The sequence below is a fragment of the Phycodurus eques genome, chromosome 16 (genome assembly GCF_024500275.1).
Source record: "Phycodurus eques isolate BA_2022a chromosome 16, UOR_Pequ_1.1, whole genome shotgun sequence".
In the NCBI taxonomy this organism is placed as follows: Eukaryota; Metazoa; Chordata; class Actinopteri; order Syngnathiformes; family Syngnathidae; genus Phycodurus; species Phycodurus eques.
This window is the reverse complement of record NC_084540.1, coordinates 10,913,275-10,938,008: the sequence shown is the minus strand read 5'-3', so window position 1 is coordinate 10,938,008 and position 24,734 is coordinate 10,913,275. Positions and strand designations below refer to the sequence as shown.

The 24,734-nt window shown below is 40.4% G+C and overlaps 3 protein-coding genes and 1 non-coding gene across 4 annotated transcripts; 1 reads left to right on the top strand and 3 right to left on the bottom strand.

Annotated features, from left to right (window-relative positions):
- The first annotated feature begins 33 nt into the window (after positions 1-33).
- Positions 34-8,634, top strand: st13 (ST13 Hsp70 interacting protein). The gene is made up of 13 exons (XM_061700711.1): positions 34-141; positions 533-671; positions 990-1,038; positions 1,846-1,939; positions 2,211-2,284; positions 2,366-2,432; positions 2,818-2,902; positions 2,987-3,097; positions 3,395-3,497; positions 3,756-3,872; positions 5,896-5,947; positions 6,318-6,415; positions 8,073-8,634. Exons 2-13 carry the CDS (start codon positions 562-564, stop codon positions 8,208-8,210), a joined length of 1,098 nt encoding a protein of 365 aa, XP_061556695.1. The 5' UTR covers positions 34-141; positions 533-561; the 3' UTR covers positions 8,211-8,634.
- An 854-nt stretch (positions 8,635-9,488) lies between these two features.
- rbx1 (ring-box 1, E3 ubiquitin protein ligase) lies at positions 9,489-12,620 on the bottom strand. The gene is made up of 5 exons (XM_061700526.1): positions 12,493-12,620; positions 10,973-11,051; positions 9,995-10,065; positions 9,728-9,813; positions 9,489-9,632 (listed from the first exon to the last, which is right to left on the bottom strand). Exons 1-5 carry the CDS (start codon positions 12,568-12,570, stop codon positions 9,620-9,622), a joined length of 327 nt encoding a protein of 108 aa, XP_061556510.1. The 5' UTR covers positions 12,571-12,620; the 3' UTR covers positions 9,489-9,619.
- A 286-nt stretch (positions 12,621-12,906) lies between these two features.
- Positions 12,907-12,978, bottom strand: trnaq-cug (transfer RNA glutamine (anticodon CUG)). Its single transcript has one exon. It is a non-coding gene; the product is annotated as a tRNA-Gln (tRNA).
- Positions 12,979-14,356: 1,378 nt separating this feature from the next.
- Positions 14,357-24,205, bottom strand: chadla (chondroadherin-like a). Its single transcript, XM_061700930.1, has 10 exons — positions 24,047-24,205; positions 22,615-22,809; positions 22,381-22,536; positions 21,855-22,000; positions 19,391-19,629; positions 19,058-19,320; positions 16,151-16,487; positions 15,691-16,043; positions 15,102-15,268; positions 14,357-14,753 (listed from the first exon to the last, which is right to left on the bottom strand). Exons 1-10 carry the CDS (start codon positions 24,203-24,205, stop codon positions 14,441-14,443), a joined length of 2,328 nt encoding a protein of 775 aa, XP_061556914.1. The 3' UTR covers positions 14,357-14,440.
- Positions 24,206-24,734: the final 529 nt, after the last annotated feature.

The window sequence follows — 24,734 nt, the reverse complement described above, 5'->3', positions numbered from 1 at the left end:
TCACAGGACTGTCCGATTCTGTGCCTGAATGAAAAGACGGGAGTGACGCCTGCGCCAAGTGAGCATATTTGCGACGTTGAATATCGACTCCCACCTTCTGCTTTCTCACATTCTGCGTTAAATCTGCGAGTCCTTGCACAGGTGCATTTTTTTTCATTACTCACCTCAATGCTTTAACATACTATCTTATTTGTTTTTACTGATATAATACATTTGGGGAATATTACAGCAAGCTAACATTTCCAGCGGGATCATGCGTCAATTCGTGTGTTTTTTACCTCTAGAAACTTCTGTTTTGCCTTTTGCCATTATGAGTGCCTCGCTGTACAAACTGCTTCGGGTTTGGAGTTAATGTGTTCAAGTTGAGTCATTTCTCACAAAATGTGTGCGTACGTCAATCAAATAAAGTGTACGTGCGGTCCCGTGCTTGCACGTTAGCATGTAACGGCTAAGCTATTCAACGGTAAACGGGCATTGCGCTTCAACTTGGTGCACTTTTTTTTGAGCGGTTTGTTTTTATGATGACACGCAGTCCGTGTTGGACGTGACAGCGAACGAAGCATGGACTCTCGAAAAGTGGCAGAGTTGAAGGGCTTCGTGCAACTATGCGAGTCCAATCCCGCCATCCTGCAACTTCCCGAGATGGCTTTCTTCCGGAGCTGGTTGCAGAGGTCAGTTGTGTCTCTTAAAAGCAGACAAGTAACTGCAATGTGTGTTCCGGGTCACATACACGGTGATCGTTTTATATGCATGTCAATATTTCACCAAAAATAATCAAAAAAATGTGACCACGTGCCCGCCAGGTCCAGGCATTTTACAAAACATTGTGCACGCCCGCATGAGGTTTTGAAAAGCTGTTCAGTCTTTTCAAAAGTAATAATGCACATCTTAATTGTTGGTTAGATGTACGTAAGACCTTAAATTTCACCCCCGGTATGTTTTACGTTCAATTTGGTATTGCTCACAAGAATGTTGTGTCCACCCTGCAGCATGGGTGCAAAGATACCTTCTCAATCCTCCCCCAAGAGTCATTGCCAGGTAATGCATAGTTCTTTTATTTGATCATTTACCCAAATGTTCATAGTAGATTTTGTGACTTTTTTTTTGTTTTTTTTTTTCAACAAAATATCACAGTACCAGGCGGGTGTTCAAATTTATAAAGGTGTTAAGTCGATAAGGGATCAGTTAATTTAAGTTTGTCATCGTGGTTTGTACTTTTACTAACAATACAGAAAACATTAATAATTGATGATGAATGCAATAGCCTTGTTGTGACTCTGCACTTCAGTAGGGAAAAACAAACAAGTTGGTAACATGTTAGACGATAGTAACTAATAGTGTTCCGGAATAGGTAAAAGTCAATTACTTGATTTATTTTGTTCTTTGTGTGAAATTAATTAATAGCGACGTAAAGAATATTTTTGGGGGGGCTTTTGTGACTCAGCATTTAATAATTATTAAACCAGCCCCAAGCATGATGCTGCTACCACCATGCTTCGGGCCTGCTTTTCGTCAGGTGTAACTGGGGCCTTGTTCTGAACAGTGTGAGCACAAAACTTTCAGGCTTCTGCTCGAAAGCAAAAGCCTACTAGAACAGCGGTGTTTTCAGAGGCACCTGTGTGTGTGTGTGTGTGTGTGTGTGTGTGTGTGTGTGTGTCTGTCTGTCTGTCTGTCTGTCTGTTATTTATACGAACAGTATTAGAGATGTAGATAAGGCAGATTAAGCCTATAACATGAAATTAATACTCAGGACAAGACTGAGCTAGTCTAATATAAAGGTGTAATTAAAGCCAAACTATTTATTTGATAGTTTTTGGGGGGTTTATAGTACTCTCTGGCTTGTAGGGTGAGTGTCCCTGCGGTCCTCCTCCGACCTCTACAGCTTCCCCAACTGAGCCTGTGCCACCAGATTCATCTGAGAGTGAGGAGAGTGAACTTGGTAATTATTTTCACATTAATGCTCCAGATTCCCTCAATCCTTTTTTGTAGCTGTCTTGCTGTTTTTATTTATCCATCATTAGCCTCTCATTTTAATGTTCAGTGGCTACAATCCGTTGAGAAATGCTGTTTATTGGGGGGGGGTGGAATTATTTCTGTTGTAGAATTGGCTGTAGTGCAATATGTCATTGTAAGCAGTGTCCCTGGAAGAAAAAAAAACAAAAACAAAAAAACAGTTCAAGTCCTCCCTGAAAGAAACCTTGCTTTTTCAGAAAAAGACCTCGAGGGTGTCATTGAACCAGACACAGATGAACCACAGGAAATGGGAGACCCAGATAATGTTGAGGTGAAATGTTCTCCTTGTTAAATATGCAAATAAATGAGTAATTCAGCTATGAAAATTAAAAGGGTGAGTGCATTCGTTCAGGTGACGGACGAGATGATGGACAGGGCCAATGACAAGAAGATGGAAGCCATTGATGCTCTTGGAGGAGGTTAGTGAATATTGACGTGCAAAACGTACAACAGCAGGTTATCACCTGCGTTTAGCATAACTCAAACGCTGTCAGTGATTTATACGAAAGGGGGAATGTGACATAAAAATCATTACGTTTTTGTGTGGATCCAAGATTTTTCTTAGTTCACTGTGAAAATTCTGATCCATGCTACCAAAGTCAAACAGCAAAACAAAATGGCAAACTCACTTTATAGGGCACTATATAGTGGATATGAAGAGATTCTGAACCACAGCCAGAGTATTTACACTAGCTCCTAAGATAAGAAGAATGGAGCATTACCGTTTTGCCTTGGCAGAGTTCGGTACTCTTAAAATCTCTCTGCTTTGGTCGTGTGTGTTTTTTTTTTTTTTTTTTTTTGTAGGAGATCTACAGAAAGCGCTGGATCTTTTCACTGAGGCCATCAAGCTGAATCCCTGTGTTGCCATTATGTACGCAAAGAGGGCAAGGTGAGATTGGCTAAATGCCATGGTTGGATTCTCCAGGAACAATTTGAGATGGTAGTCTCATGTGCTGTCCTCTCTCCATATTAGCGTTTACATTCAGATGCAGAAACCCAATGCAGCCATTAGAGACTGTGACAGAGCCATCACGATCAATCCGGACTCAGCGCAGCCTTACAAATGGAGGGGGAAAGCTCACAGGTACCATTATTGTCCGGCTTTTAGATGGAATATGGGATTATAGAAACTGCTATTATAAAGATAATGTTCAGTTGTGATTGATGCTGTTTGTTATTGTGGTTGTAGTTTGTCATGGTGTAGCTCTGCACTTGATTTGGTTCACAGGGCCAAAATTAACAGTAGCGCTGCTGTCTTGAATTCTCTTTTTGTTTTACTTCCCTTTCAAAATAAGAGAGCACAAGATGGACAACTAGTTGCATTGTTAATATTTATTGTATTAACAGACAATAAATGATTGATTTATGTGTTATGTTTCAGGCTGTTGGGCCACTGGGAGGAGGCAGCCCGGGATCTGGCCACAGCATGTAAACTGGATTATGATGAGGATGCCAGTGCACTGCTGAAAGAGGTCCAACCAAAGGTCAGACAGAATAACAGTTTAAATTAGGTCGCTTTTGGGGGGGTTCTAGAACCTTTTCATGGATAGTTAGTAGTTGGTTGGGGAAGTCAAAATATTTTGTCCTGAAAAGTGCAATTTCTATTTTATTTCTCAAGGAGTTATTCAAGTTTGAGACTTGTGCAGTCCTAATTTCACCCAGTATAGCACTCACGTCTTCATATATCCAAGTTCAGAATGAAGTATAGATATGATGCTAGTGTTGTACCCTTATCATTTCAGGCTAACCGAATAATCGAGCACCGGCGCAAATATGAACGCAAGAGGGAAGAGAAGGAGATCAGGGAGAAACAGGAGCGTATAAAGAAAGCAAAGGAAGAGCACGCTCGGGCTCAGAAGGTGAGTTGTTAGTTTAAAAAAAATATATGCCGTATTTTCACGACCATAAGGTGCACCTAAAAGTCTTAAATTTTCTCCAAAATGGACGGGGGGCGCCTTATAATGCGGCGCGCCTTATGTGTGCACCGAGTTCCAAAATCTGTAAATGTTGTTGTGTGACTTGGATGAGCGCTCCGCTTGACTGACTGGGAGCATTTCCTGCCGACGCGCTGCTTATATAGAGGAAAGGCGGACGTGACTGAGGACAACATGCGGACGTTAAAGGGGGAAGGGTGCGTGTGAAAGAGGACGCTAAAGGCATGCCCCCGGTAGGTATATAGTGCATTGTGCAAAACATCGGTTTGGCTAAGGACCCCCGAAAATGGCACCTACGAAGAGACACGCTTACGAAGCACAGTTTAAACTGCAAGCTATCAGTTACGCGGAGGAACATGGGAATCGAGCAGCCGCGACCGAATTCAAGATCAAGGAATCCATGGTTCGCAAGTGGAGGAAGCAGGAAAACGCCGGCATCATTGCTGAACAGCCCCCCCCGGGAACGAGACTGACTCCGACAATGACGAGAGGGAGAACCCGGCATGTTTGATGGAGAACTTGCCCAGCTGTTCATTTCGGATACAGAAGATGAGGACTTTGATGGATTTGTGGATGAGGATTGATAAAAAAAAAATAACGTGAGTACATTGTTAAATACTTCAATAAAGTACAACCGAACTCAGTTTTGCTCCCGCTGCCTTTTTAATTTAAGATGGCGTACGTTTTACCCTGCCTGCGCCCAATAATACAGTGCGCCTTATGTATTTGTTAAATACAGAAATAGACCCCATAACTGAGACTGCACCTTTTAATACGGTGCACCTTATGGTCGTGAAAATACGGTAATTAAAGGAGATTTATGCCATTTTTTCCCCACAATTTAAAGTGGGTCATAGGTGTCTTAAAATGTCTTCACACTTTTAGACATAGGCATCCAATAATGATAATTTCACACTTGATAGGTGGGCAGGCACTTGAGGAACCGAGCTGTTAGTATACAAGCAATTGAAAAGTAATTTTCTATATGTGCCCGTTAGATCTAGATTAGATTTTTCAAATTGTTGTCCCTGCTTGATGAATTTGGCCTTTACGCTGATTTCACAGTACGTTTAGAATTATGAACTACTAAAAGAATTTGTACATTTTAAACGCAACTGTCACAAAGCCATAATAGCTGGTATTAAGGTTGAAGTAAATATATGGTCCAGGATGCTCTTTCTTTTCCCATTATAAGCACTGGCGGTACCTTCAAAACAGTTCAGTAACTGGCACAGGCTCATCTCCCCTTTCATTAAACTGAAGCCCAGATTTTGATTTCAGATACCAACGGACAGAGGAAGACTAGCTTTGCCCTGTTGAGAAGCTAATGCCAAAGTACCTCTTCAATCTGTATTAGGCGACAAATCACTTCAATATGTTATACAGAACATAAAAACAGAATTTGAAAAAAAGCAAGACTATTGAGATTTTGACACATGGGTTTAGATTATGGACTTAACTTCCTTGATATTGTATAATAACAATAGCCTTTAAGCACCTTTCAATGCCTCATTGAAATATGCGAGTTTAGAAGTGTGACTTTTTTTTTTTAAAGATACCTTCAAATTAGACACAACAGTAATATAAAAATGATCTGAGACCGTGTGGACAGTCTGTATGGTCTATTTACTGTACAAAATAGTGGGCCACCAAGGTTTCAGGGAATGGTGTTCTATATTAAATTTTTATTTGAATGTGGTGCACTGTATAGCGTTTCACTGCTTCTAAGATGGCCCTGTCTGTCATTTTGCTAGGTTCTGTTGAGTTGTATTGGAAAATGGAACATTAAGTATAATCTGGGTGATCTGCCATCATTGCAATCCAAGAACTCTTTGAAAAATTCTGTTTTGGCAGGTTTCATAGCCACAGTTGGGGGGGTAACAGATTGTAATCGGGTGATATGCAGTATGCAAAGCGATATAATGAAGAGTCTTTCACCTCCCTGCAGGAAGAGGAAGCCAGAGGAGGGGCAGGGCCAGGAGGAGCAGGATTCTTCCCAGGTGGGAATGAAACATCTTGTATTTAGGCTGCTTCTTTTTTTTGTTTTAACCATTTAATTAATCCACCGCACCATTGATCTTTGTTCCTAAACTGTGCTTGCATTATCAAAGGAGTTCAATGTAATGTACGTTTTATTTATTTTTTTGCCACAACAAATGAAGTGTCGCTCATGGCGATCCCAACTCGGTACATTTTCCCTGTGCACATGCATACATACTCACACAAGGCCTTTTTGACTTTCGTTTGAAATTTCAGCATGGACCTAAAATGCAATATAACCTTTACAGGTGAACGTAATTTGACCTCCTTTAATCTTTTGAATGTACATGACCAACTGAGATGTGATTCCAACGGTGTGATTTGACACAGGTGGTGCAGGATTCCCTGGTGGATTCCCAGGCGGCGCTGCCGGCATGCCTGGTCTGAATGACCTCCTGCAGGATCCCGAGATGCTCACCGCCATGCAGGTGAGTCACTGCTCCCTGGAGCTGTCGGGGTTTACATGACAGCAATTTAACCATTCAGTCTCAAGTCAAGTTTAATTGTATAGCCCAAATCACAAAAGAGTCTCAAAGGGATTCACAGGTCCACAGATGGCAATGGTTGACGACATCCCCTAAAATCTAACCCCCCTCCCCCCAAATTGGGCAAGGAAAAAATGGATGTCGAGTGGGCAACATTCATTACATATTCTGGTGTTGTACAGTGTTGATTACGATGGCAAGATGCTGTACAATGTTCATTAAGATGGCATAAGTGTCCATTTAAAGAGAAAAGGCGCCGCAGGATAGACTCCTTCGGTGGTTCTGCCTCAGGACCTGGTACGGTCGGTCAGAGCAGAATCCTCCATGGCAACAACCCCAGGGTGGAAGTCGTCCACCTCAGATCTTGTCCCAGTTGGTCGGTACAGAACCCTCTCTCTGAGCAGGTGACTAGGCAGGAAGAGAGAGGACAAGCGGCAGTAAAACAGGCTGACATGTAGTTTTAACTAAATGCCAAAGAGTAGAAATGGGTTTTAAGTTGGAATTTAAACATTTCTACTAAGGTAGCAGCTGTAATATCTGCAGGTAGAGCATCCCAGAGTACTGGAGCCGAATAGAAAATGCTTGAGGAGCCTGCGGACTTGTTTCTGGTTCTCTGCGTCACCAAAAGACCCGCATTTTGCGAGTGCAAGTTTCGGGACGAACCATACGGTACAACTAAGTCAGCGAGATAAGAGGGTGCTAACCCGTGTAATATTTAATGAGTAAGTAACAGGACCTTAAAATCCCATCTCAACTATACCGGAAGCAAATGCAAGTTGGCCAGAATGGAGGTAAATAATGATCGTACTTTCTCGTCTTTGTCAAGTCTAGCTCCTGGAGTTTTGCACTAACTACAGGCTTTTCATGCTAGACATGGGAAGACCAGAAAGCAGCAGGTTACAATAGTTGAGGAGAAACGTAATGATTGTGTGAACTATGATCTCTGCGTCACTAGTGGATAGGATTTGCCATATCTTAGCAATATTGCGAAGATGAATAAATGCAGTTTTGGTAATATTCTTAATGTGCTTTTGAAAGGAGAGAGTTGAGTCAAATATAACGCTGAGATTTTTAGTTGCCTTACTTTGGGTAATGGTGTGTCCTTAAACAAGTGGCTATGTCAAGCAGGTCCAATAATCAACAGCAGAGCTTTCTCAGTGTTAAGGGGCAAAAAGTTACAGATCCACTGTTTAATCTTAGCAAGACGAGACTCCAGATTAGAGCAATCGTGTATGTTTTAATGGCATGTATAGCTGAGTATCGTCGGCATAACAGTGAAAGCTAATCTTATATTTGCGTATACAAATACTGAACATATTTGCGGCAGCAATCGCTCTCAATCGGAGAACATGGAAACTTTGTTATATATACTAATACATAAAAGTAGAAAACATGTCTAAAAAAGGCCATTTTACACCATTTATCATCTAGTTTTTGCTCAGTTCTGACCTCTGCTGACGGAAATGATTATTACTGGACACTACATTGGTAGGGAAACCATGTGATAAGTTGTGAGTAGGTGATACAAAACTTGGCCATTCCATTGTAATAAGTACTGCAGGTTATTAAAATCTTTTTACCCTCATGTGACGCAATCCAGGATCCGGAAGTGATGGTCGCCTTCCAGGATGTGGCACAGAACCCAATTAACATCGCGAAGTACCAGAACAACCCCAAGATCATGGCGCTCATCACCAAGCTGAGCTCCAAGTTTGGGGGCGCTGCACCTCAGCCATAGACGGACCAAAGATGAGACAAGGATTTTGTGGACTGCAACAATCTTTTGAGGGGTTTTCAATAATTCTATGGTGTGCATATCAAATGTTGTCGGGTGGTCACTTAATTGGAGTGCTTGTTTTTAGAGGAGCTGGTGGTGAATTCAAATGAAATCTATTTCATCAGTACTAAAAAGCAACCAGAGAGGAGCCAGGGGGTGTATTTACATGACCTCTGTGACATGAATTAGCTGGCACTTAACCACAAAGTTGTTTCTTGCATTTGCAATGTGTGAGCTCCTGTACTCACTAACCCATTTTTACATCCATTTAAACACCACCGAGATTTTGTTCAAATATTCAAACCAGTTTTTTTGTTGGTCATTAAAAATTGTTTGGTGTCTTACCCATTTGAGAAAAATGAATAAAGCTCTTTTCTCTAATGCATATTTGACGTATTATTTCAAACTGCAATTGCCCTTTGCAAGCCAAAATCGTTGATTTAACATTGCAACTTTTTTTTTCCTCAAACAAACAATTAGTAACGGTCGCTTTGTTTGTATTCAGAATGAACTAATGTCAACTGAGTTTAGCGTCACACATCCACATCCCCACACTAAAGCAGCTGATTTAGAGAAATACTTGGAAAAAGTGTGTTTTGGACATGTCAAATAATAATAAATGTCATAGCACTTGACTTTCCACATTTGGGTGTTACAGCCTTATTCCAAATTGGGGGAGGGGGGGTTCCTTTTGACTTCATACTTGGTTTGTACGCTGACATGACCTGTCAACTGGGACCTTATGGACAGGTGTGCCTTTCCAAATTATGTCCAATCAACAATTTACCATTTGTGGAGTCCAATTAAGCTGTAGAAACAAAGGAAATGTGTAATTTATTAGTTTATTTTTAATAATTGTGCAAAAATCTTTAAAAAAAAAAAAAAAAAACCAGACCTGTGTAAACTGAGGAAACAGTCCATTTAGGGAAAAGGATGCAACAAAAGAGGGGGGGGGGAGCGTAACATGCAGTGAATTTCCACATGCACTATATTTTCTGCATTTTACTTTGATGTTCTACCATGTGATTAAAGCAACAAAAATTATCCCCAAAAAATTGTTCTCCAGAGTACAAGTTTTACTTTATCACCAAAGGTCTGCATCACTACTTGACCAGGTAAGTGCGTTTTAAATAATCATTTAACATCCAAGTCAGGCTCATGGTGCAGCATTGAACCAGATGACATCCTATTAAAACATTTCATGGTTTCAGTCATCAGAAATATAATTTTGCTCAAATCTGTTATGTCATAATCCTGTTTATTTGAAACAAAACAAAGCATGCCCAACTGATTACAGAAAGCTGGAAGGGAAGAGATGCATTGTGGGTAAAACCTAAAAAACTAAAGCCGAGGAGGTCAAAGTATCCCAGCTAGTGTCCATACCTAAAGGGGAAAATAAATGAACAAATTGGCATTACAACAAAGAAATATTTGTCAAAAGCAAGTCATGTAAAATTCTAAATCACAAATTTACTCACTTTTGGAACTCCCACTCTCTGTTGTCAAGTGGGCACACTTGTCTGGTCTTGAGCCAGCGGGAAATACAGTGGAAGTGGAAGGCGTGCTGTGGGTGACAAAGAAAACAAATGAATAGAAGCACCTCAAAAAACTGTCTTCGTTAAAAACATCACACAATGAGGATCCAATAGATTTTTTTTTTTGCTTCCTCGCTGGACGGAGAAGCTTTTATGGGGACAAGCGTTCTTATCAGGTTTGCTTCAGTTTAGTCAATCAGTCAAACGCACATTGCAGACACCCCAGGCTACTGTGCACTCCTCAGACGTCGCAGAAGCTTGGTTGGCCTGGCACTCTATACCTGATGGGGAAACAAATCACATGCTGTTAACATCTTGCAACTGTTACTGTGGCAATAAGCAAAGGCCACATCTCTCACCAAATAAGCGTTGACTACTCATTTGACATTTTACAATTCTAATTCCATGTGTTCTCACAAATGGCCTTCAGACAGTAGATATTTGTGTCAGTTCATTTTATTTTCAAAATATCATTACTAAACAGCCTCGAGAAACATGGAAAGCAATAGTTAGCGTTATTCTAAATAGATTCATACTTGGGCTACGGTATTCAACATACCTTTTACAAGTTCCTTACAGAGTTTACCATCTATATCGAGTTTATCATCCTTTTCCTGTCCAGAACTTTATAGTTGCAATTTCTCTTTCGACATACTGCATATCTACAGCTCCATCTCCAATGAATGTTTCTTTTTTGTTTAATCTTTTATTGTTGTCATCTTGCCATTTACATGACAGTCTTTTCTTCTAATTCCTCAATGTCAGAACATTGTTTTCCATGTAAAAGCCAGTCTTTGAAAAAACTAACTTCAGTTTTCTTTCTTTAAAACCGAATTAAAAAACAGCAGCCTTAAGAACTGATCATGTTAATCTGTTATGTGACTTTTTTTTCATCATTTATTTAACTCTCTCATTGTCTGATATTTAGATCTTCCCTTAAAGTCAAGTAAACATGTTCTCACAGATAAAACATTCGCTTGGCATTTTTCATGTAAATAACCCTTACATTGTCAAACAGTTATATGCTGCTTGGTTTCTGGATTTATTTTTTTAGCAAATTGACCAGCTTTGTTCAAATGAACATGGGACAACATGTAAGCAAATTCTGTCACACTCACAAATTAAAATAATGGTGTCAAAGCAGGTGCAGGTTTTCAATGTGTGTGTGTGTGTTACGAGTGAACTTACAAAGATCCATGATATGGTTTCGACATATAGCACAGTTATCCACAACAATGTCCCAGGCCCACAGTGCCACAGCATTCCACTAGTGAGGAAAATAAAACAATTGTTAGTACAGCCCATTTAATTAAACTCTCAAGTCAGCATTTTATAAATAACCAACTCGAGCCCATTGTATGATAGGTTTCTTGTGCTTTAAGTATTTTATTGCCATAATTTATGGTTACAAATCTAATTTGAGATTAGATGCAAGACTCTTAGCGAAATGGAACCGAGTTAGTCTAAATCATTGATTCTCAACTGGTGGGCCGCGGACCCACTAAGTTTGGGTCACATCCAGATGGTTAAAAAAATGACAGGGGTCCTCCTATTACGATGGTACCGACATACATTTTGAGGTTATGAAGGGCGTGCAATGACATGCAGGAAGACATAGTGATGCGGCACAAAAAGGTATGCTCAGTTACCACCGTATTTCATATTTTTCATTTGATTGTTTTATATTCATGGCCTACCTGTGTTTTTCATACAAATATGTACTGTAATTATGACTTTACTCATCTGGATCCCCTGTGCACTCAAATATTCAATGTGAATCCCAGGTCAGACTTCCCTTTTTTGACAGGCATTTGACAGGAAAGTTTTTACTTGGGTGTAACGGTACATGTATTTGTATTCCATACACCTCTGTACCATGTGAAAATTTAATCTACCCTAATGACAACATAGTCACTTTCAGGCGCTGCGTTAGCTGCCTATTGCTTTAGCTATGACTCACTTTCTTATTCCTTCATTATATTCACCACCTTAACACCCGAGACCACCAAAGGCAGCCTACATAAGACAACGTTTAGTCTTAAAACAGAGTAAGTGCTGCAGGAGTGTTTACATGTCAGCGACAGGTTTTATGCTACTAAGGAAGTACATTTTTATTGAAAAAAAATAATAATTGTACGCATTCATAATTATTGTTAATTATAATATACAGCACTTTGTTTCAGTTGCTGTTATTTATTATTATTATTTTTGATGCTCTCTTTAAAGTTGACATGTTCATCCTCATTTTCTTTAGGTGCTCTGAATGGCACTTTGAACATGTAAGGGTGTCTATTTATGTTTAACCATGTGATGCACATATGTTTTCCAAAGATTTGTGTATAATTCATCTTCCACTGATCTTTTTATTTAAAAAAAAATAAAAAAAATAGCGCCTCGAATCTAGGCATCATTATCCTAAAATGCTCCATTGTTTCGTGGTTAGCATAAGACCCAATACTTATTGCACACAAACGGTGTCGTCGTTATTTCCTACACGACAAAAACCTCTCGTAAACAAAACCATTAGATTTTTCAATAAACGAGAAGCACAAATTCACGCCGCTTGAGGCAAGCTAACTCAGCAGCAGCACTACTATAGCGTTAGCAACTTAGCATGCTAATTGCCGCGAGATGGCTAGCCTGTGGATGCCGATGAAAGCTGTGGCTTTTATCCACACGTTAGCTCTCCATGACTGACGAAGTCATACCTTCTTCACTTCAAATCGCTTCTTGCTTGCTCCGCTACTGGAGCAGCTGGGTGCGTCTACGTCCATCGCTGCTGCCATCTTGATTTTGGCAAGTTTATGGTGAACCTGATTCGGCGAGAAAGGCTACTTCCGGTGCACGAAGAGTAAATGAACGAACGTCACAAACTTTCAAACGTCATTCATTTTTACAATAGCAACGGCTAATCATATAGTACGTGTACGTTTTGAACTCTCTACAGAAAAAGGATTTGAGAAGCACCCATGAAGTTTCGGCTTTTGTTTTGAAACGTAGGTTTGTTTTAGTCAATTAATACTTTTCAATAGCGAGGTCAACTACTGCATTTTCTTCCAGCAATAAATAGTTGTGAACTGAAAATGCAAAATGAAAATAAATAACGTAAGGTAAGAAAATTCAGGTTCCACCGAGATTTGAACTCGGATCGCTGGATTCAGAGTCCAGAGTGCTAACCATTACACCATGGAACCATGCGGCAACTGTGCTTCAGAGGTAGTTTTGAATACGTGAAAATTTTATTTTTTTATTTATATTTCTTTGCCCATGAATTTTATTCATGGGCATCTTGGTATCAAGGAAATGTGTTGATGTGAGATAAGGAGTTTCATTTAAACTTAAATAGTGCTATGCTGCCATCTTGTGGCATCTATAGGCAATTCTAAACTTCTTTGAGGGTAGGGGGTGTATGCGCGAGTTTTGCTACTGACGGTAGAACTCGGGCCCTATCCCTTGCAAATAGCATTTATGTACCTTGTGCCATTTAGTGGAGGAGCAATTTATTCTGTCTGTCACTATCGATGAACAGATACACTATTTGTCGTACCAGTAAATAAATCGTTCTTGGGCCAATTAAGTGCAATTGAATAATTTCTGGTGGTTGAGAATCACGGCTGTACGGCAAATGGTTGAGATGTCACTTCATGTTTAAAAAACAACAGCAAATACAATAATAGGAAAAACAATACTAAAAAGCACTTTTTTGTGGGGTGCTAGAAAAACAATTCAATGGCTTTGGGACATTGAATTCACTGCATTTTCTGATTGTCTTGTATTATTTCATTGATGCTTTTTTTCAATGCATGGACATTTTGCAGAAAATGTGAAAATACCATCGTGACGATTTCTTTCCTTTAGAATAATTGTCTCCAGAATATTGAGCTGGCATCTCTGGTAAAGCCAACTATGGTCTTTAAAACAGATTATTTGCTTTCTTAATGTGCTCTAGTGATTGGTCGAATGGTTAGTTCAAGTGTTATATCTGTACCCAAAAATTCAAATGGGCCTCACTTTTAATAACATTGAGCTATTGCAAGCATTATTTTGGGTTACCAAAGCCCTAAAATAAATTGAGCTATAGTTGAACAAACTAGTTTCCTTGAGTTCCAATTCAAAAAATTCTTATCCATTAATTTGTTATGGATATTTAATATTATGAGGCAATTGTCCATTTTTTATGGTTTGACAGTCATAATTGTGCTCTGAGGCAGTGATTCCCAACCAGTGTGGTGTGGCACATTAGTTTAGTGTCCAATGAAAAATTACATTTCACTTAATTGGTCAAAAAATTATTTACAACAAATATTGTTCATCTACCTATGCCAGCGACATGCAGAAAAATAAATGCTCTTCTATTTGTGGGCAGAAAGTACACAATTGACCTGTTTTCACTTTTTTGTAAATGTTTTGTTTAGTGGTGTGCAGTGAGATTTTAGGTAAAATGTGAAAAAGGCTTAAAAAAATGATTAATAAGGGTTGGGAATCACTGCTCTGAGGGAATGCAACAAAAAAGTTTGACACCCGTTTTGCATTTATTCATTCCAGAAGCAAACAGTGCATTCCATACACGCGGTTAGCATTTTGTACATGAAACAATCATTTTCACATGTCACTGTAACATGCCCATTGCAGAAAATTTAGCCAAGCTGATTTGTTTTATGTTTTTATCAGTTTCTTCTTTTTGGCCACCGTTGCTACGGCAGGTTTCCTTTGAGGCTTTTTCTTTGTTGGCTTGGGTCGCTTTGTGTTGTTCCTTTCCGGTTTAGTCTTGACTCCAGAAGTCTTCACAAGGCTTAGTTTTTGTTTCTTGGCTTTTACCGGCGCCACAACAACAACACGCCTTCTGTCTGTGTTGGAGCTGTTCTCTGGACAGGACTTGAATAGCTCCAATTCCCTGACCTTCTGACCTTTGAGCTCAGGAGGGTGGCCACAGGTAGCGTCAACCTCCAAACTCACATTCTCCATCCACCTGGTGCAGACGCCAAAGAGACAGCATATTAGTAAATTACAGTATATCTGACTCTCTTCTGTTTGTGTGACATTAAAACAGCAATTTAATTGAGGACAATAAGTTATATTTTGGGTCACCATACATCGCTACAGCTCTGCCAGAGACTTCAAATAACCTAACATACTGTCATAAATGTTTTTGTAATGTGGGAGGAAGCTGTAGTACCCGAAGAAAACCCACACAAGCACAAAAACAACATGCAAATCACTGGTACTCCAAGATGCTTATCAGGTCGTGCTTTATTTCCTTAGAGTCCCTCCCAAAATTAATTACAAACCCATTATTCTCAGGAAAAGGTTCACTGACCTGCGCAGCGGCAACAAAGTACAATCACACAACAGTGGGTTGTCTTGAAGGTCAACCATCTCCAGGCCAGTGAGCGAGCCCAAGTCGGGAAGTTGCTTCAGCTGGTTTCCTCTCACAGTGAGCGCCTTCAGTCCCGGGCCAAGCCCGGCCAGAGCGTCCCTAGACATCTACACATCAATGTCATAAGGAAATCGTTAGAATCATCATGAGACCAACACTTTTCTCTGCGTTTGAGAGGGGAGACAATGGCTTAATTTTCCCCAATTTTTAAGCCTCATTTTATATACATGGCAATCTTTTTTATCCTTGAATTTTGGCAGGGTTTTCAGCAACACTATTCACTGGTGTCAAATTTACCAGACGTTTTCACTTTACAGGGACCTTACATTATTGGTAGTAAATTTGTAAAATAAAATCAAACAGTCAAACATATGTACTTATAAAAGTGAGTATTAAACACTACATCCAAATTCTAATTAAAATAATTCCCTATTAAACAAAATGACCTGCTACAAGAACTAAAACACAGGGAAATGTCAGGTAGCAAAAACATGCTATACACAACGCTCAGATGTTCTTCATTTTATACCCTCTCAGTGCTCATCTGGTCCATGTACAGCCACTTCAGACTTTGGGAAATAGGCCGGAATGCATTTGGCCCCACTGAGAGAATCCGGTTTTGAGACAGGTTGAGCTCCTCTAGATTGAGGGCGTTGGATAAAGCAGCAGTCGGAATGTTTGTCATCTTATTTGAATCCAGGTGAAGTTTACCAAGTACGGCAAAGCCCAAAGCCCCCTTGGCAATTGTGCGTATGGTGTTATTGGTCAAGTAAAGCTCTCTTAGTTTTGGGGTTACTGAAGAGAGCAGACCCGTAGGCACCAGTTTTGAAATGGCATTACGCTCCAGGTGTAATGCAAACAGATTTGGTAAGTGTAGCAGAGCTGTAGGAGAAACAAAGTCACATGACACAAATATGGTCATTCCTTGTTTCATGTATCATGTATAATTTTAAAAGTAAAATTTCAGCCAGTCTTGCCAGCCCACTGACCTGAACCAGGAAACTGTACCAAACGATTCCCTTCTAGGTAAAGGTAACTGAGCTCAGGGGCTCCAGTGAAGGTTTCTGGCCCCAAGGATGTGAGGTCATTGTCAGAAAGATACAAATAAAACAGGCTTTTCATTCCTCGGAATGCGCCACCTTCAATCTCGTGCATTTTGCAGAATTCCAGGTGGAGAGAAATAACTTGGCCGGTGGCTGGAAAACAGTTGGCAGGAAGGTTGTGGAAGTGGTTGCGGCGAAGGTCCAGCAATTGAGTTTTGGCAGGGAAGCCTCGCGGAACTTTGGTGTGACCTCGGTTCTCACATGTAGCATGCTGTGCTTCAATCTGGGAGGGGTTGCAAAAAAACAGAAGAAAAAATATAGCTTTTTAACAATACACATTAGTTTAAAAAAATACACATAAATACAAATAAATCACATAGTGAAATACACAATGAGAACATCAGAAGACACTCATCTGGGAGGATATTTGCGCTTTCTGAAGGGGAACCAGGATTTTTAGTTTAGTTAGTGAAGTTTTTACAATAAATGCCACATACGGAACATTTTAAAGGACGAGGTGAGCGACTATCTTGTATATGAAACACGCCAAAACCAATTCAACATGCCATATAGGTCAATATATGTTACGCAGTAGGCAATATTTCAAGACAAAAGAAACTATAAATCTCAGCTTAATGTTTATTGGTGACAAAGCAAAAAGTTATTAGTATTAGTGTGATACCTAAATTTAAAAACAATCATGTGATGCCTTGAAGATTTAACTTGAAAATGTTTTAAATAAACAGTATCACATCTTATAACATTCAAATTTATTTACAGTTTGAAATTTAAAAAAATTATTCCTATTTTACTTTTGTTTTAATCACAAAACTATTTAAAGTAAAAATTGCGATATCTTGTAACATGAAACTTTTTTTAGATTTGTATTTTTGATTAAAAAAAAAATAGTGTCTTATTTCAACAATTGTATCTTTTTCTTGAAACTTGCCCAAGTACTGTAACTTTAACGATATTTGCAATGTGGGACTATTTGTTGAACCAATCAGATTTCAAATTCGTCCTCGCAGGGCCAGGCTGATGTGTATTGGTCAGCGACAACGTCATAATTTTTCTATCCTATGGTTGTTCAGAGCAAAACTTGTTACAACCAACTTCGACCAGCAAAACACATCTGTAGCGTAGCGTTGTGTCTGGTGAGTATGATGTATTTTATTTTATGACCTTTTTGCCCTGTTATGAGATAAAAAGTGATTGTAAACTGCTCCAGATGTATGCTGCACAGTTACGTGCTGTATATTGTGTTTTTGTATAGTATTGATGGTTTTTGTAATTGCGACGTGACAGTGGTGGTATTAAAGAGGCTCTAAGCAGATATCTGTGTTTTGCTTCTAAATACATTAAATACGTTTGAAGTGGGCGACACGGTGGACGACTGGTTAGGGCGTCAGCCTCACAGTTCTGAGGACCCGGGTTCAATCCCCGGCCCCGCCTGTGTGGAGTTTGCATGTTCTCCCCGTGCCTGCGTGGGTTTTCTCCGGGCACTCCGGTTTCCTCCCACATCCCAAAAACATGCATTAATTGGAGACTCTAAATTGCCCATAGGTGTGAATGTGAGTGCAAATGGTTGTTTGTTTTGTATGTGCCCTGCAATTGGTTGGCAACCAGTTCAGGGTGTACCCTGCCTTCTGCCCGATGACAGCTGGGATAGGCTCCAGCACGCCCGCGACCCTAGTGAGGAGAAGCGGCTCAGAAAATGGATAGATGGATGGACGTTTGAAGTGCTGAAAATATATGCGAAGACATAATATAGTGCTGAATTGTTGAGGTCTAGCTTAAGCATCTTTTTCACCGTTTGATTTTGTAGGCAGGGCTATAACACAGCCCTGTGACATCACAGGGCTCGGGCATATACTTTCTAGCGTGTGTTCCCTCCCCCACTATATCAGGGCAAAGTTACATCATTTCGTTTGGCTATGCTGCTCAGTTGTGAGTTAGCTGTGCTTAGCTTCCATAAGAAGGTCCATTTACCACTACAGCTTGTGGTTAGCAGGCTAATGATGGCTATACTCTGAAAATGCGTCTTCGCTGGATGCCTAAATTTTTAACAGCTTGGTGACATTTTTTTAGCTCCCAAAAAATGAGGAAATAAAAAAGCGATTGACTTTTTAAAGACACGCTGATGGCGAGCTGAACATAAACACCAGCAGCCGACTCGGCCGTGCGCATTTAACAACAGATAGTTTTGTAAACTTTCAAAGAGACAACATGACTTGTGGGTAACTTGATACTAGTGAATATGGTAGTGCCGACTGTCTCACTACCCAGGCTTCCTCCTACCATCCCACTGTCGTCAGGTGCTGTGTTCGGCTGTGACATTATGTCACCAAAAACGAGGGTAAGTTGACGTTCTTATTTTTATGATTATAGTCCACAATATCCATTCAATTTTGAAGTTGCATCTCCTAACGTGAATTTATATATTATTTGCTATCACCCCCTCAGCATGTTTGATTCCTTTTGGGGCAGTCATTTGACCCGCCCACAGCGTCTGAGAGTTTAGAGGTGCCCCCCCACAAAGTCTTGAAACCTGATTTTATATACTTGGATATATTTTTTTATTGATTCAAATTTGGTAGGCCTGTTAACATTATTCTTTGCTGTGGGGTGGGGAATTGACATGCCATTTTTTTGGGCCTGCTTAGTGCCACTAAAATTGGTGGTATACTGAATTAAGTCGGGCAAGTCCCCACTGAAGGCCTCGGACCAAATGAACAGCCCCCCACTGCAGTATGGACCCATAAAGACAACCTAAATGTGTGTTGATGAATTACTTTGATTAATTATTTGATTTAATTGACCCATTTAATAGTCCACAAAACGATCTGAACTCACGTGACAGTCACAGTTAACTGGACACTTGACTTTCTGTTTGGGTTTGGCTGTCGGTGGGCTGCTAACTGCAGTCACTTCCTCCTCCAACTCGTCCTTCAGTGGGTCCTCCCTCCTACGGCAACGCATGTCCATGGCCGCCACGTCTCGGAGCGGCTCATCGGACAGGTGAGGAGGTCCTGCACACGTTCCGAGCAGCTTGACACCACCAACACTGGCCCAGTTCTTTAGGGGCCTCATGTAGCAGCTACAGTAGATGGGGTTGGCTTCAAGACAAAATAGAGTGGTATAAACATTTAACGCTCATTAAGCTTCAAATGTAAGGGCACTGCCTACCAGTGATGTTGAGGCTGACAAGATTCTTGGGGCCCGTGAGAGGCTCCAGGTAACGCAGCTGGTTGTGACTCAGGTCCAAGTGGGAGAGCAGAGGGGCTTGGGACAAGGCTTGGTCTGACAGGTCTTGGAGAGACATGTGGCTGAGGTACAAGTGTGTGAGCTTTGCCATAGAGACTGACTCTTCGCCGAGGTAGATCATGCGGTTGTGGCTCATGTTCAGACGCGTTAGCTCCTTGAGTCTTCGGTGGAGAACACATTGCAATAAAAAAAGAATGCTTTCCTTTTTATCATACTTTACCAGTAACTGATTATACATACCAAAGTGGACCATTTATCAAAATGACATTTCTAATGGTCTACAGCAATCCAGACCCAGGTATTGAAATCGTGTACACGATTCCCATTTCTTAATTCCCCATGCTGTTCTTGTGACTAGAAATGACTTCTATTAAAAGACTTCTGATTAACTGAAACGGCCTGATGATTCAAGCTCATGACAATTTAAAAAAAAAAAACATGGGGTCAATATTAAAAGACCAGCAAACGTGGGCCTAGGCCAGTACGTAGTTTGAAGTCTCCAGGTCAGATTGCGGTGATTTAGCGATGTTTGATAAGATTAAATTGTATTACAGCCTATACAATACAATATAGATCTCTAAGGAAAACATTTAAGTCCTCTAAATGTAATCAACACAGGTCGCAAAAGTATTCACACTGTAGTTAAGAATAAGTACAGATACTATTGTAAAAAAGGGACTGAAAAAAGTAAAAGTACTGATTCCCTCCTTTCCTTAAGTAAATGTCCCAAAAAAAGAGAATAATAAGAATAAGTAAATGTAAATGTCCCAAAAAAAGAGTCTACCTCGGCTCCCTGCCGAGGTAGACGAGAGAGGCTGGCGAGACGCAACATCACACGCAGACTCTAAACGAATCAGCCGCCATAAACCATCAAAAACAAGACACAAACATTTGCTTAGCCATGCCGAGGCTAAGTGAATCACGGCTGCCTGGCGCTCAAAGCGGAGACCCAAGGATGCAGAGTTCGCCCCCGGACGCTAAGTTAATTAACTCCCCGCCAGTCGAAGAATTGCACCAACAAAGGCGCCTCTGCCCTGTTCAGGACTGCCACTTGGGAGTTGGAACAGGCAACAGCGACAGACACGTGCGACGGAACGACACTACAGACATGGGTTCTGTCGGGTGGGCAGCCAGGCCACACACATAAGCAATGGTACAAAAAGGTTGTAATTGGCATATGTGGCTGGGTTTGTGATTGATGTGATTGAGCTTAGCCCCAGTCCTGACAAGGACTGTTAAATTTACTAGGTCTTTAACAAATGCCAACGATTTATAAGGGATGGAGCTGCCGTAAAAACGGAGTGCTCATTTTAATTATCCTTTCACTCGGTGCGGTTACTCATCAAGGGGTGATTAGTGAGGGCAGACCGGATTGGCTCCGTAAAACTAAAGGCAGTGAGCACACCTAGGCGAATTCATCTCGACACCGGCTTAACAGCTCCTCGTCCCCTCGCGCTCACGGCGTTGGTGCCGGCCGGGGTAGAAATAAGGGGGGAGCTCGACCCTTTAATGTCAGGACCCTTTAATGTCAGGACATTTCTCCCGATTAGTCCTGCGGGTAAGCGAAATCTGATAGTTCATAAGACAGTCTGTGACTCAACTGGGAGTTAATATTTTAAGAACTTTACATGAACGCCACTTGTGACTGTATTGCTGCAAACTTGAATGTCTAACGTCAAATCTGTTGTTAACTGAACCAGATGAAATGTTTCACCCCACACCACAAATGTCACATGGAAAATAGTAATGTCCTCCACACCACACAACATTCAATCCACCTGTTCCCGGTGCGGACCGGGCCGAACACTCGGGAGCCTGACTCGCCTGCCTCAAATGTGTTCCAGACACGCAAGTCCAACATTGCGGTCTTCTAAAAGTACAGATTAGTGCATATTTGGGTTTAAATTAACGAGAACAGGAGTCCTCAGGTGTACGCCTTCACTACACTCCCATTCTGCACAGCTCACGTCACAAATCCCTTCCTTTGCCAATGTTCGTCTGTACCTTGCTTGTTTTGTGTTTTATCCTGTAGAAACCCCTTTTTATTATGAAATTTTCTACAAAATTCACCACTTGCATTGATTGCGTGTGTGTGCTTGGGTTCGGAACAAAACCTCTGGAAAGTCTAGAACTCAAAGTCTCTAAAGTGTAGCCACCTTCCGATAAGAGACTGATTAAAAAGGTTTGCAGTCATTTCGCCTCGTTAAACTTGTAAAAATATGACGTGGTGTCCCTCATATTAATCAAATATCTTGATTTATAACGCTGTAATTTAAAATTACAATAACCCAGAAGTGACGCAGGCGCTGCTTCCAACTCATCGTTTCCTTCTAAATTAAGCAATTCTTATTTCATACATAATCGCTACACTACTAAAAGCCATTACCTGGTCATGGCTTGAGTGGGAAAGAACTGCAGCTCATTGTGGTCCAGACTGAGGCGAGTGAGTGTGAACAAGCTTGCAAACGCCTCAGGAGCCAAGTTGTTGATGGAGTTATGGCTGAGACGAAGCCACTTGATGTGTTGCAGGCCCTGGAGGAGACAGACTGGGAGGTAATTTAAATCATTTAAAATGGAATTGTATGGCTTTGACATGAAAGCATAAGGTATTGTTTTGCTCGCTGTTGGTTTGTTTGTTTCGTAGCAGGATTACTCGCAACAACTATACAATTGTTTTCCACTAAACATTGGTGCTGAGCAATACCTCAATATGCTGTATTTTGGCACAGATCCAGATAATGATGCATTTAGAGGAGTTCCTTATTTTTTTGCTTGAGTCACAATGGAACCGTTCCTCCTGCCTCAGAATATAAATAGTACCCCGTCCCTCATTTTCTCACGTCATCAAACACACACACACTTTTTTTTTTTTTTTTTTAAATAAACAATTGCCTTATTTGGCTACCACCTACCTGGAAGGCCATGTTGGGGATGTAGACCAGCTGGTTGTGGGTGAGAGCCAGCATGTTTAGTGAGCCAAGTTGCAAGAAGGCTCCAGGTTGGATCTCCTCAACATGATTGTGGTCCAGATGAAGCTCCTTCAAAGAGGAGAGGCCGTCAAAAGACTCCTACAGAGGCCACGGTGGATCGAGAACTTTGTTAGGAAATTAGATTACAAACTTGGTGTTTTGTTTTAGTCCTCTTGCCTGGTATAGGATGTAAATTTTGTTGTACGCCAGGTTTAGGGAGACTACCCGGCCCAGCATGCGGAAAGCCCCCTCCTTCACCTTGACGATGTTGCATCGTTGTAAGTTGAGGTGAGTGAGGTAAGGGGCGTGCACAAATCCTCCCCTTTGCAGCACCTGCAGGTTGTTATTCCTCAGGTCCAATTTGACTGTGATCTGTAGGCAACATTACATAATCAAAAGGAGAAAATCATGTCATAGTTGTTTCATTACAGTATGTCTACTGTAAATGGCCTTCGTTATGTAAAATCATCATCATTGGCCATTTATACAACAAAATATGTAACATTTCGCTGGTGTCAGGTGGAAATCCATGTCAAAATTTACTCAATTTAATATTTTTCCACAAATCACTTCTACTGGTCCGTCTGCATGCGGGTCTGTTATTTATTTATTTGACAATTTATATACCAATTTTAAGTGTCAAAAATGATTTGCTCTCTTTGACAATGCAATGGTAATGGCTCAACAAATATGGCGGTTTTTGTTTTGTTTTTTTTAACCAGTAATTTCCTGAAAAGATGGTGTTGGAGATGTGAGGATTCCGCCCAACACAGCGATATGCTTCAAATGAGTTTTTAATCACCCACAAAAAAGGAAATAATCATTGTTGTTCAGAAGCCAATGGTATCCAGCTTAGGAAACACACTTTGGGCTGCATTTGTCTGAAATCAGTAAACAAATAATCGTTTGCTAATGTAATATAGTTTAAAATGACATTTCAGTTTCATACTCAAAAGTTTCACGAATGAGGGTTAAGATGAAAATGTATTTCTTTACACAACCTTGACAAATTATTATTGGAGTTTATTAGGACGATTCCTAAAGCAGGACAGCAATAGTTATTAATGTATTAAATGTTCTTATTGGTAATACATTATTATGTTTTTTTTTTTCTTAAGACAATCTGCAGAGGGGTGTCAAACTAATTTTTGGCACGGACCAAAATCACCACATATTATTGCATGTACACAAAATGTTCCTGTATTCGCTTATATATATTTTTAACAACAAATTGAATTTAAATAGTGGCAACCAAATATTTTAAGCTATACGATTGATGGATGGATGAATAGATGGATTTTCACTTATATTAAGAAGGGATTTGGTGGAAAACAAATGCCTGGAATATCTGTCAAAATGGAAAGAAATATGAGAAAAATGGTTTAGTGGGCCACATAAAGGACTGCAGAAGGCCAGATCTGGCCCCTAGGCCTTGAGTTTGAGACCTCTGCTCTACAGTATTAGCTCTCATACGGTAATAAAAATGTAATACATACCATAGATTCCAATATGAGGCATCGGAATGCATCAACTAAACCTTTTCAAAGAGTCCTTGCCAGAAAAGTCGCAGTGTGAAGTTAAAGCGAGGCAGTACAAATGAATTTCTCACCTCGTCGATAGTCAGTGGAACCTCAGTAAGGTTCTTGCCGACGCAGGCCACTGTGAGCTCGGTGTTGTCACAACTACACACTCGAGGACACTTGCTTGCTTCCACATTCGATATGAATCCAAAAGTCCCCAGTAAAATGGCAACAGGGAGGACAAGCATCTGTGCCAAGAAGACAAAGTTAAATGAGAAAGTAAATTCAAAGCTACAGGAACATTGCCTTCAAGCAAGGTACTTTTAGAAATAACATTCATATAAAATAAAACTTTCTTGACAGACTTTAATCTTTGTAACTGTTACTATCAACTTAAAACATAAAACAAAGGCTTTGGATTCAAACTTATGTTAATACGTTGTTTCACGGCCCTGATAATCTTAAAAAAATCTAAAGTATCGGCATAGGATCAAAACACAGGTTAGTCCCACATAATTTTTTTCTACATTCCAACCTTTAGAAAGTGGCAGGGTGCAAATCGAAAAGAATTTGGGAAAAAATAAAATACCCTACCTTCATGCAGAAGTCAACCTTTGCTGCTTTGTCATGAAATGTAAAAATAAATAAATAAATAAATACAAATAAAGACTATGAAAACTTTTCACAATTCCACACCCAGTATGTTCACCACAGTCTGGAGTCCAATGGGTGAATGAGTCTTTGGTAAATTCTTCTTCTGGTGACCCCTGATCCTTG